This window comes from Xylona heveae (genome assembly GCF_001619985.1).
Source record: "Xylona heveae TC161 unplaced genomic scaffold L228scaffold_4, whole genome shotgun sequence".
NCBI lineage: Eukaryota > Fungi > Ascomycota > Xylonomycetes > Xylonales > Xylonaceae > Xylona > Xylona heveae.
Window position 1 is genome coordinate 197000 of NW_017264196.1, and position 12038 is coordinate 209037.

The following is a 12038-nucleotide window of genomic DNA, read 5'->3' on the forward strand; positions in this document are numbered from 1 at the left end:
ATAACCAGTCTCAACCAAGTACAGCATCTTATCTGAATGCGGCAAAGCGTATCATGCATGTAAAACAAAGGATCATGGTAAAGTAGTATGAGTACATCACCTCTTCGATATCCTGATAGAATCTGTTTTCTTGAGGCACCTTTGGTGGCAAAAAAAACAGAGTAGGTATATTTCGGTCCGCGAAAAAAGTTGCTCCTAGGTGCATCCCTTTCACTTAGATTTATTCTAGCCGCTCTAATATTGGTCATGTCTCTGATATCCCACCTGGTGAATTCTTTCAAAGCCTATATCCGAAAGGAAGGCGATGAATCCAGTTCAGGTGCACATGAAGTGAATGGCGAAACTGAACAGAACGAAGAGGTCGAACAACAAAAGTACATGAAATATGCTCATTAAGATGGGGCTTGGGAGGATATGCTCGGTACGTGATCAGGAATACTAAAGGCCTTAGCCTTTCTGCCGCTTGACTTTATAATAATTCCACTACAGTTGACGATAATAGCAGCAGGATCTCCGATGAATTATACGCAGAGCGGAAAATGGCTATCCGAAAAGCAACGAGAGCAGCAGAAAGAGAGGCAGCCATGAAAGAGCTGGAGTTGATTAGGGATTCAGTTACCGACCCGCTAGAGGTGAGTTGTTATCATCAGCTTGAGCTCACTTTTGATGAATCTCCCATCTGCAACACCTAACCATGGCGAATATTGCTTAATGCTAAGGGGTAGACTAGCTGCCCAGACCAATGAACAAACAGGAACGTAACTGGCTGCCGGACTGGGTCTCGTGGGAGGAGCATCACAAGTACCAGAAGCGAGTGGAGCGCACCGTGCGAGAACTTCGTTCGTTGGCCTTTCAAGAATTATATACGAGTTCAATCCTAAAGGAATCTCTCCATGAGAAGGAACAATTGATAAATCGAATGCAGGAGGAAATAACACGCCTTAGGAGAACCTTGAGACAAAAGCTAGCCGGACAAGAAGCACAGAATTACAGATGCATAGAACGTGGAAAACCGCAAATGCCATACGTTGCAAAAGATGCAGAAAATATACAACCCGGAGACGTTCAACCTTTTATATGCAACAATTTCTAGGACCAGATGAAGGAGATGACAATTTCCGTAATCATCTTACGCGTGCAACGCGGATTGGAAGCTCAGGATTGGACAGCCGCTGAGAAGTCAGCAAATGAGGCTATGAAGCTTGCCCGACAATTGGAATTTCTTCCGCTCGTAGGAAGATGCGCTTTTTGGAAGGGTCTGGCAGAGTTCAGCCAGAAGAAGTACAAAGAGGCGCTCGCGTCCTTGCACGAAGCTAGGTCATGCGTCGATGTCTATCCGGAAGGCAATGAGGTATTGGATTGCATCATGGAGGCTGAAGATAAATGGAGAACCCAGAGTGGTCTATCTAGAAATTGAAGAATTGTTCAACTAGCGTTCGTTAGCACCAATAGTCTGTTTACGCCTAGGGAAAGCAGTAAACATCGGCTTCATCTGGACATGACCTCCTGAAACATGATCTCTGTGGCTTCAAACGATGATCCTCAGCATCCTGCTTGGTAGACTGCGGCAGATTTCAGGGCGCAAGTGCCTAATCGGCCAATATGCAAGCTGAATTTCGAGGAAGCGAAGTTATGTAAAAGGAATTTACTGCAAAATACTTTGAAGCGGAATGTCCCAGTACCAACTGGCAGCAAACATGCTCGCAAAGCTCATGGAGAAAGCCATAAGAAGATTAACTCCGTTATTATCAAGGAGATCGCGACCGCTGATCACTTTACGACTCGGGCGTGAGGACACCTCGGGGCGATCGCCTATTTTAGGACCACGTTGTCGAAGCGTTTCTGGTCCCTCGATAGTATTCGGCGAGGTTGCCTGAGTCTGCTCAACTGCACTCGGACCTTCCTCTGAAGTGGCTGCACTTCGAATCTGTGCAAGTTTACTGTAATGCAACGAGCCAGGGCCGTCGACGAGAACCTATTGCAATGTCAGACGATGCCCCCAAAACTTTGGCGAGCCAAATGATTTCCCTCACCTTATGACCGCCTTCGCCTTCCACAACCTTGTGGGTCCTTATGTCAATGACACTAGCTTGAAGGAGACCACCCAGAAAGCTATCAAGCAAGCTCCCTAAGCCGCCACAAATAGTTACCAAAGCAATCCAGACAAGCCTTTCTCGTATTTGCCATATAGTTTCCCCTTTTGATGCAGACTGGCGATTGGAACAGTGCGGAAGGAGTAGCGCAGAAGTCAATCCAATTGTGAAAGCACCAAGTAGTCCGGCAAGTATACCAGCTACGGTGACTCCTCCATTTGTGCCTGGGGGAACTTTCCGGAGAGTGGGAGATGTGATGAGTCGCGGGTGACTGCGAGAAAGTATACCGAGTTCTGACGAGTATGTATCAGCAGCGACAGCAGAGTATTGGCTTGAGAAGCTTTATTAGCAAAAGGGGCCGCAGATACGGAGGACGAAGCTCTTACGCGACAATTCCGATAACAAGAAGATCGCCATAGCCAGACCAGCAGCGGGAATTTGCATCTTTGGATCGCAACTGATGAGCATGGAGTAGAATGAGTGTCGACGCTACGATGGAGTTTGCGAGAACTTGGATATGGGTCCTTGGGCCCTCGCCGCCTGAGGCACCCGCAGCAGACTGAGTTAAGCGCTGTTTGATCTCGTGTTTCACCTGTAAAACCAGAATCCATTAGCGAAAGGCGAGGAAGATCTAAATATGAAGGGACAGTGAGGACGAACTTTTGTGACCCTACTTCCACCGAGAAAGAAGACAGTAAGCAGAGCGAACCAAACGCTCCATGGATGGATCGCGTGAATAACCGCTGTTGCTGTAGCCACCACGATGCCAAAGGGTGTAAGAGACTTGTGAGACCAGGCTCTATATACGAGGGCAAAAATCCCAGGAATAGCAATATAAGGTTGCATGTTGGAGTTTCTGCCAGGTGGTGCCAAATGGGTAGCAGTCGTTGGATCATACAAACGCAGATAGATTCTCTACGTCGATGGACACTCTAAGGCCGACAGCACTGTTAGAAACGCAGAATTACTTCCGGAGATGACCGGGAAGGGAAGCTGAATAAATGCAAATTGCAGGTCTTGGATATGCGGATCACAGTCAGGAAAAGCTGACGTCCATCACGTCGTCTATTTCTCAGCGTACGAAGTAGTTGCTGTCTGAATCGATATGTTGCGTGCAAGCTGAAACAGTAAGACCGCGTTGTTACGCTTTTCCCTTGTCCGGGGTAGATCCCACCCTAACGAAGTCTAGTGAAGATCGTCCCTCCTGCAAAATTCCTTTTAGTTTGCTGACCAGCGCACTGTCCACTGTACAGCTATTTACTGACTTTATAAGAGTATTTCACCAGGACTTAATTTTTGAGATCTAGAAGAGAGTGACCTAAATATGAGTTTTTCTCTATTTGCGAAAACATTCAAGTTCAATTGTTTAATCACCCTTCCGAGAACCAATTGGGGCGGAACATAACATAGCATGGGCAAAACGTTGTGGATCTGTGTCTGTGTTAACAAAGCAAGAAGGGCAAGGCAAGTCCGCACGATGGACCTGTAGTAATACCAGAATTCAACCTTCAGCTGCTACGGCCAAAAGCAGGAAATTAACTTAATTCCTTGTCATTTACTTCGATTGGAATACATCTTACTAAAATCATATCATCCAAAAGTGGCGGAATCATCAGCGTTAACTGATATCACGGATAAATTTCCCTATTTCAGTTTTGTCTTTTTGAGACGATCGCCCCTCTTTGCCGCAAAAAATCCCCTTTTGCTGACTTCAAGCATTCATAGTAATCAGTGAAAGCGAAACTTTAGAAATTCTGAGGACGATCAATATTTACCGCAATAACAAAGGATTCGATGATAGATAAATCGTGGGAACCCACATAAAGCGCTCCATTGATTATTATTTTTATTTTTGGCATTTATTGAATTCTATAACAATGGAGAGAAGAATCCAACTCTACTTTATCGCCCTCAATTTCATGGGCATATTAACGCATGTCTATCGCTGAGGTTGAGCTCGTCATATCGCAATTGATCTTTATGCAGGCTATTCGAAAGTTAGTCCAGCATGTAAGAAAGTCGGGAACAGATACTGCATATAGACGGACTAGGATGGCGCACTTCCCGTGGGAATAATTGAAAGCTATCATAATTACTTAGTTTTTTTGATGTCCAAATGATCTTGGCTCATGCTTACGTTGAAACGGTGAAGATGTTGCGGCGGCGCACTGACCAATAGTTTGTTGTCCCACCCAAGGTACAATAGCAACCTATCACACTCGTCCCGAGATGACTCCGATCGCACTGAGACCCTGTCCGTGATACTTCACCGGCCAAGTCCCTGTTAATTACCTAATTACTGCCACTTATGTCTGAGGCAAAGAATCGATACACAAGCATTCTGCGCAATTTGAATAAGGTCCCTTCATAGCTCACCTCCGAACCTGATAAACCTGGCCCCGCATTCAGCTGTCCCATGGGGGGTTGCAGACTTTCATATCAGCAATTGAACCAGAGTAGCTCTTCCTTTGAACGGTCTGTTATGAAGATTACCACCTTCCGGCAGACTTAACAACCGGCATCTTAGAGAGGTGGAAAGGAGAAGAAGCCTTGTTAGCTTTACTTCAATTCATTGCTTCCTCACAAGTCAGAGCGTAGATATGCGCTCAAGTATAGCGTGTGTCAAATGTCGGCGGAGCAAAGTCAAATGCATCAACAATGGACCAGGGTCCATTTGTAGGTCCTGCCAAATTTCGGGAAGGGAATGTACATATCCATTACCGGCTTTTGAAAACGGGACTGCTGGCAAAAGAGAGAATTCGGACACTTTGAATCCTGTTACACATTCAGGCACATCGAATCTGACGCAACGAGAGGAGGTTGGTGATGTGTCGAATCCCTGAAACCACAGATCACAGTCGAAACATGCGGGTCTACTTCGTTTTGCGCTGATCACTGCTTAGGCTACAAAGCGCAAACGCTCGAGGAAATCCTCAGCGGCAATACCTGCCGCAGCAGTTCCCAGTGCAGCGCAGCTTGCCCACTGTGCAGCTCTTGATATCCTTGGATCACCATATCTGACTGCTCAACTGTGGATGGAGATTGTATGTCTTATGCCTTATACGATAATGATTTTACATCTTGCTCATGCTTGTACTCTAGTTTGATATTTTTCAGCTTCATTTCTCGGCCGACTTACCATTCTTCCATCCCCCGACTTTCTTAGACCATTTCTGCCAACCCAAAACTTTGTCCAAGCCGCAAAATTCCACTCCACAAAATGACAGCACGCAATGGCCTCAATCGCCTGCCTCCCCGTTGGTCCTTCTCGCCCTCTTGGCCCTCACTGCTCGCTTCCACCCGGGTTTGTGCGCCCACCATGCACAAATATCACCTGATCGGCTTAGCCGGCCTATTGCCGTGTCTGATTACTATGCAAAGTATACTAGGGATCTTTTGACTATATCTCATCCTGTGGAGCATGGTTATCCGAGTTTAGAAAGAATCCAGGCGCTTCTGATGCTTGGCCTTCATGAATGGGGCATGTGCAGGGGCGTCCGCGCCTGGATTTATGTTGGGATCGCAGTGAGGATGGCACAACTCAAAGGCCTCCAGTTCGAGCAGGATCTTGACGAGGAGCCTAATGCTTGTTCCGTCGCCCTGCGGAAGGAAGCTCAACATCTAGGAGTATCGCAATCACCCAATCTCCCAACAGCGCCAGATCCTTCGCCGGGTCCGATGTATTTCATTGATAAAGAAGTCAAACGCCGAACATTCTGGAGCTGCTTTCTCATGGACAGATATATGAGTAGCGGAAAATATAGGCCCCAGATGCTTGACGTAAACGAACTGAGGGTGCAGCTACCGAGTACTGAGCGGGCGTTCCTTTTCGGTGAGCAGGTGCGGACGAGGCTCCTCAGTGATGAAATCGAGTTATGGTCTTGGAAGACGGATCTTCAAAAACAAAGGGCCATTGGTCCCAAAATAAGCCGCGGTCAAGGAACATCGGGAGATCGGTCTCCTGAACATTTTCTTTGTGACGAGTCCGTAGCCGACCGAAATACTCAGGTAACGGACTGTCAAGACAAAGGAAAATGGGAGGTTGGATCAGATGAAGGAAGCATTCCAAGAGTTATAAAAATAATTGAGATCTGGGGACGGATAGCCAAATGGTCGTGTAAGGGTGGGAGAAGGTAAAGTCTCTGGAACTGTTCTGACTACTCTCCCTAACATTTACAGGACGGAGCGCTATCCACCGTGGCACTCGAGATCCACTTTCAGCTCGCTCCGTGAGCTCCTGGCCCAATTCTATGGAGACCTTCCACCTAGTTTACATTTCAATCATGCAAACCTCTCTGCGCATATAGCCTCCAGGACATCAACTCCTTATACTCTCATGCATACCGTTTACTTCCTATGTCTCATCATTCTTCATCGCGAATATGTCCCTTTCATTCCCATCCGATGTACCAAGCCTCAAGGCCCCCTTGACGAGCCAACCTTTCCACCGGATAAATATGACATTCCGCCGGGCTGGTGGGAATCAAGCGCCAGAGAATGTTTCAAAGCAGCCAGAGACATAATGGATATGGTTCGAACCTGCCAGGATTGGGGTATTCTTGCTGAGACGCCTTTGATTGGTTTTGCCATCTACACGGTTGCTTTTGTCGGGGTTTATTGCATGAATTTTCCTCAAATGGATCCGGATGGCTTCATGTGCTCAAACGAGCCCGTGGGCCCTGAGGAAACGAAGAAGCAGAGTTCCTCGACAAACAACAGCAAAGGTGCTGATTCTGTACGCCTCGCCATTGAAATAATTGGCGGGATGCGGACTCGATTAAACATGGCAGATGGCTGGTTTAGGACGGTCAAACGCATGCATCATTATTTTCGGAAAATGAAGGAAGACTACTGCACGAACACTAAAGCTTTGTCCTCGTCTTCGGATCCGAGTATAAGCGGCGAAACACAGCGTCATCTCAGTATAAGAGAAGGTGGTGATGGTGGCGGCCTAGCTGAATATAAGTTATTGGAGAAGACGCTCAAGGAATTTGGTAGCTTGGAAGACGATGAGATTGCAGATGCCTCAGAGGTAGAGAAGAAAGGAAACGATCACACGCCTACGTTGCATCAAGCTCTTGATCGTCAGATAGACAGTGCCGAACTAGAGATGGCCAGAAAGAGATATCACGGCACTGATACAACTGACGATAGGCAGAAGAAGGTTCCCCGCATGGAAGAGATGTCGCAAGCGGTGGGAGCTGTTCCTGGGCGGTCGCCGTCGGCATCACCATATGATACAGTGGGCGGGGTTGGACTGCAGAGAATCGTTCCGTTTGGACAATCTCCAGGTGCTGGAGTCCCACCTACCTATTACCCTCAGCTCCCTCAGTCAGTACCACCCCAAATTCCTGACCACCAGGCGGTGTATCCGGTCGAAGCAGATATAGCCACAAAGCAGATAGTATCGCAAAGCCCACCAGTAACGGCACCGTTATCGATACCCTCCGCGTTTTGTCAGTCTGATACAATGCCATACCCTGGGCCTTATCCCTTTCCACCGGAGCCGCCACCTCCACTGGGGCAAATGTGCTCTACAAATGAACAACAGCCTCCTCAGGCACCGCAACAAGTTTCGACGTCCGCTCGCATGATAAGGCCGTCCATAACGGCCCTGAGTCCGGCTGGTGCTATGTGGACTTCTGAAGCCAGAAAGAATTGGCTGGACAATCTTGATACGCGGTTAGGTGGCGATGATGTGGCTGCGTTTGTTGATGGGAGTAGCTGTGAGGAATGGGGACTTGCGGCCGGTGCAGGCCAAGGCACGAGTGGCTGGCTCAGCACAGTCTGGGGCGGCAGTTATGGAGTGTAACCCATATGATCTGGACCTGACCACTGCAAACCCTTGTAGGGTGGGTATTGGCATTCAGAGGATGGAGTCTGAAGACCGTTTTTATATATTGGACACTTCTTAATTTTTGGGTTTCCGCGGCGTTTGGGACAGCGGTATCTTGGTATAGAGTCCGATGAACTTGAAATATTTGACGGCATTTCTTCAATGGGGCCAGCGCTCTAGCCTTCGCTTCTCTATTCTTTCTTGACTCTTTCTCGTTTTTGTCTATTTCCTGTGAACTTTGAGATACCGATCATATTGAAGACGCGATCTGCTCTATCTTTGGGGACGGTTGATGCGACGTCAGACATTACGCGATTATGCATTTGATAGACAATCTGATAGACTGACCAGGGGTTATCCGGGATTTTCTCCTTGGGATCAGAGCGTTATCATTTATTGCAAGTATGAATCAAAGAACTGTTTGATTGTATACATCATCTTACATACCGCCTGCTCAAAGAACAGATATATAAGCCTTTTGCATGTAGGACAAGCCGCGTAGAGTATAGCTGAACAGAGTAAAATCATGAATTCGCAATCAAGACGAAACCAAAACACAACACCGACTTAACAACTCACTGTAAATCTCCTATTCAATTTGCTCTGTTTCGGATAAAAATGTCCGGAGACAAACTATCATCTTTACTGAACGCGTTGCACGACAACGTTTCCGCATAAGCTTCGATTGCCCTCGAGAGTGAAAGACGGTGGCCCGTCCTAATTCGTCACGGCAACATCACCGACAGGCCACGAAACTTAGCTTGTCCGCCAGAGCTAGTTTGAGGACTTGCTGCGTATTTAGAGTTTCATCCGAGCAAAACTGCCGGAGGGCGGAGAGGGGTCGAGAGGCGGCAGGGAATCGACCAATGCCGTTCCTTCCACCCACTTAGACAATTCATCCCAACCCCCGGAGACGCATCCTCCGCGGCATGAGTTGTCACGAACAGGTGTAAAAAGCAGGCTAAGCTTTCTGCTACGAACCTGGCCATATCCATATTGGGGGATCGCGTGGCGGCAAGCCCTTCGCGTGGAAAAGTAGTGAAGACGAATAATGTGGGGTATCGCTAACTCCTGTAGCTTTCAACGCTAAACAGACGGTTTAGCCTCCCTAAAGTCCTTGCTCGCTTGCAGGTTTCGACGTTACAGCACGTTTTATCCAGTGTGGTGGTTTCGTCATAAGTTCTTCAAGTCTATCGCATTTGAGATTGAAAGCACCGATATGATCAGGACTCGATTTCTAAGATTCAATTATGCTTTGAAGAAATTATCTTTGTCAATTTATTACTATGAGACTCAATGAATTCGCATGTACATGATAAATACGTAAAATTGTTACGATGATATTTGTACTCTAACAGTATAGAAAACAAAGCAGTCAATGCAGGAGAATCGGCACATACTCCTAGGTAGCTTAGATGCCACTACAATGTACTTATGATTTGCTCTTTGGGCCAAGAAAACAGCTCCCTGTCTCTTCACGGCGTCTTCCCCTTCAGGAATTAGTCCCGGGTGGGCCACACCTGTCAACGGCAACGCATTTCTAGTTCGCGGGGTTTGTTAGGTTGCGCATTAGCTTGGCTCGGGATCGAAGATTGCGAGTGGGAGGTAGGGTGAAAAAACGTAGAATATGGATGGGCATTTCCATGGCACGAGGCGTTTGAAGTGAAGCACAGGACATATAAGAAAGCGTTTCATTTCGCGCATACCTCTGAGTCTGATACTAGGGGGTGATTCTGGCGCTACTGAAAATTCACAGATTTTTTTTTTCGGCCTTGGTTCCGATTGATCGACGGTGCTTCTCGCGCACATACAGTGGAATTGTTGGGAGACATCTTGTGCAGTTGGAACGGCATCAGAAGTCTGGAAATAACGGCTGAGCAGTTTTATTGAAATCGGCTTCTCGGAATTGACTCGGAAATTGATCTCACAGGGCCTTCAACGAAAGTTGAGTTGCCCAGCATCGGGCTAATTAGGCTCAAGATGGGATACAAAATTCGGAATATCTATGTTTTGGCGTCCTTCGGGACGATAGGCGGAGCTTTGTACGAAAGCCCCTTTTGAACAAACACGAGACTTGGGGACATTGAGACTAATATTTTTTTTTGCCATGTGTAGGTTTGGATTTGATATTAGGTAGGAATCATCTGCATGGCCTCCTCGAACCGTAGAAGAAGAAGATCTGACTGTTGAACTAGTTCTATGAGCGCATGGATTGGAACAAAGCAGGTTCGGGTGCCTCAGGGAAGGTAGTCAGCTGAAGTCTGTGCTAACATGTTTCTCCAAATTGGTAGTACACAACATATTTTAATAATCCCAGCGCCAATTTACAGGGTGGCGTATGTGCACACAACTCTTCTGTTTAGCAGCAAGATTACTCACCATCATGGTACAGATCACGGCGTCAATGTCCGGAGGCTCCTTCATTGGTGCCCTTGGCGCCGGTCCGCTCTGCGATAGAGTAGGACGACGACGTGCTCTCATGGTAGCTGCATGTATCTGGATCGTAGGTACTGCTATCGTGTTGAGCTCGCAGAATGTTGCCCAATTGATTGCTGGCCGAGTAATCAACGGTCTCTGTGGTATGCATTGCTTTGCAGGTCCCTAACTAGACATAACTTGTTAGAATCATATTTGATCGTTTGTGGCTGACCTGGATATTCAGTGGGCATAACATCTTCGCAAGTCCCTACTTTTCTGGCCGAGTTATCTCCTGCACCAATCCGTGGCCGGATCGTAGGGATTCAACAATGGGCTATCGAGTGGGGCATCCTGATTATGTATCTCGTATCATATGGATGTTCCAAGATCTCAGGGCCATCATCCTTCCGGCTAGCCTGGGGGTTACAAGGTGTCCCTGCTATCGTTTTACTGGTCTCATTGTTTTTCTTTCCAGAATCTCCAAGATGGCTGGCAAGCAAAAACCGTTGGGACGAATGCCTTCAGACTCTTGCCTTTTTGCATTCCAAAGGCGATACCTCGAATTCTCTCGTCCAAGCAGAATTTGAAGAAGGTGCCCTAACCCCTATCCAAAATAATGGCTTTCCCAGAAATCTTGCAACTGATTTTTTGTGCAGTCAAGGAAGCTCAAAGGCAAGCCTCTTCAGGGAAGGAGCTCCCCATTCTGGGTCTATTCGGCCATAAAATGTGGCGACGAACAAGTGCTGGTGTTTTTGCGCAGCTCTGGCAACAGCTTTTGGGAGGAAACGTGATGATGTACTACATTGTATGCAGCCTCAATCTTTACACATGGCAAGGGGTTGTCAAGTCCACTGACAAGAAGTCCACAGGTATATGTTTTTGAAATGGCTGGATTGAGCGGAAACGTGAACCTTGTCTCCTCTGCCATTCAATATGTCATTTTCCTTGTGACTACCGGCATCACTTTAGCCTTCTTCATTGAAAGATTAGGGCGGAGACCACTTTTCGTTTATGGTGGAATTCTGATGAGCGGCTTTAATTTCTGCGTTGCTGGCTTGATGGCATCCAGAGGCCATCCCATTAACGGTGTCGGTACTGCCAAAAACATTCGATGGGAGGTAAGAGGCAGTTATGCCAAGGGCGTGATTGCCTGTTCATATCTATTCGTCGCCGTATATGGCTTTACCTGGGTATGACCCCGCAAAACCTATCTAATCTGGTATTCTATACGCGAAGTTGACTAACAACCAAGGAAATAGGCTCCAGCGGCTTGGATTTACTGCGCCGAAGTTTTCCCCCTTAAGTGGCGAGCCAAAGGTATGGGCTTGTCTGCAGCGACCAACTGGGCCTTTAACTTTGCACTGGCCTGGTTCGTACCACCCGCCTTTCAAAACATTGTGTGGAAAACTTATATCATATTCGGAGTCTTTTGCTTCTGTGCCTTTATCCATTCGTTACTCTTGTTTCCAGAAACGGCGGGAAAGACCCTCGAGGAGATTGATGTCCTGTTTTCGGGCGAGGTCCCGGCCTGGCAGAGTAACAAGGTTAAAAGCAAGCTTGCGGAAAGGGCCCACGATTTCGAAGAAAAGCAACGTGCCGAATCCATTGCGGGAAGCTCTTCTGCCATGCATCCCACTAAGGCGACAGCGGAGCACATGGAGAGACAAGACTCACCTGTATAGTTGTAACTT

The 12038-nt window shown here is 47.3% G+C and overlaps 4 protein-coding genes across 4 annotated transcripts; 3 read left to right on the top strand and 1 right to left on the bottom strand.

Moving 5' to 3' along the window:
- Positions 1-195: 195 nt before the first annotated feature.
- Positions 196-1417, top strand: L228DRAFT_260024 (hypothetical protein; the record flags this gene model as incomplete). The annotated part of the gene is made up of 4 exons (XM_018334220.1): positions 196-374; positions 503-632; positions 755-826; positions 1094-1417. Exons 1-4 carry the CDS (start codon positions 247-249, stop codon positions 1415-1417), a joined length of 654 nt encoding a protein of 217 aa, XP_018188717.1. The 5' UTR covers positions 196-246.
- A 228-nt stretch (positions 1418-1645) lies between these two features.
- Positions 1646-2939, bottom strand: L228DRAFT_267178 (hypothetical protein; the record flags this gene model as incomplete). Its single annotated transcript, XM_018334961.1, has 4 exons — positions 1646-1975; positions 2034-2424; positions 2480-2685; positions 2754-2939. The coding sequence occupies 4 exons, from the start codon at positions 2937-2939 to the stop codon at positions 1646-1648; spliced, it is 1113 nt and encodes a 370-aa protein (XP_018188718.1).
- A 1420-nt stretch (positions 2940-4359) lies between these two features.
- Positions 4360-8063, top strand: L228DRAFT_105612 (hypothetical protein). The gene is made up of 4 exons (XM_018328897.1): positions 4360-4912; positions 4997-5137; positions 5196-6226; positions 6273-8063. The coding sequence occupies exons 1-4, from the start codon at positions 4694-4696 to the stop codon at positions 7903-7905; spliced, it is 3024 nt and encodes a 1007-aa protein (XP_018188719.1). The 5' UTR covers positions 4360-4693; the 3' UTR covers positions 7906-8063.
- Positions 8064-9909: 1846 nt separating this feature from the next.
- On the top strand, positions 9910-12029 carry L228DRAFT_281912 (sugar transporter; the record flags this gene model as incomplete). Its single annotated transcript, XM_018335929.1, has 8 exons — positions 9910-9971; positions 10125-10155; positions 10221-10265; positions 10322-10508; positions 10592-10939; positions 11004-11152; positions 11217-11537; positions 11607-12029. 8 exons carry the CDS (start codon positions 9910-9912, stop codon positions 12027-12029), a joined length of 1566 nt encoding a protein of 521 aa, XP_018188720.1.
- Between the last annotated feature and the right edge of the window lie 9 nt (positions 12030-12038).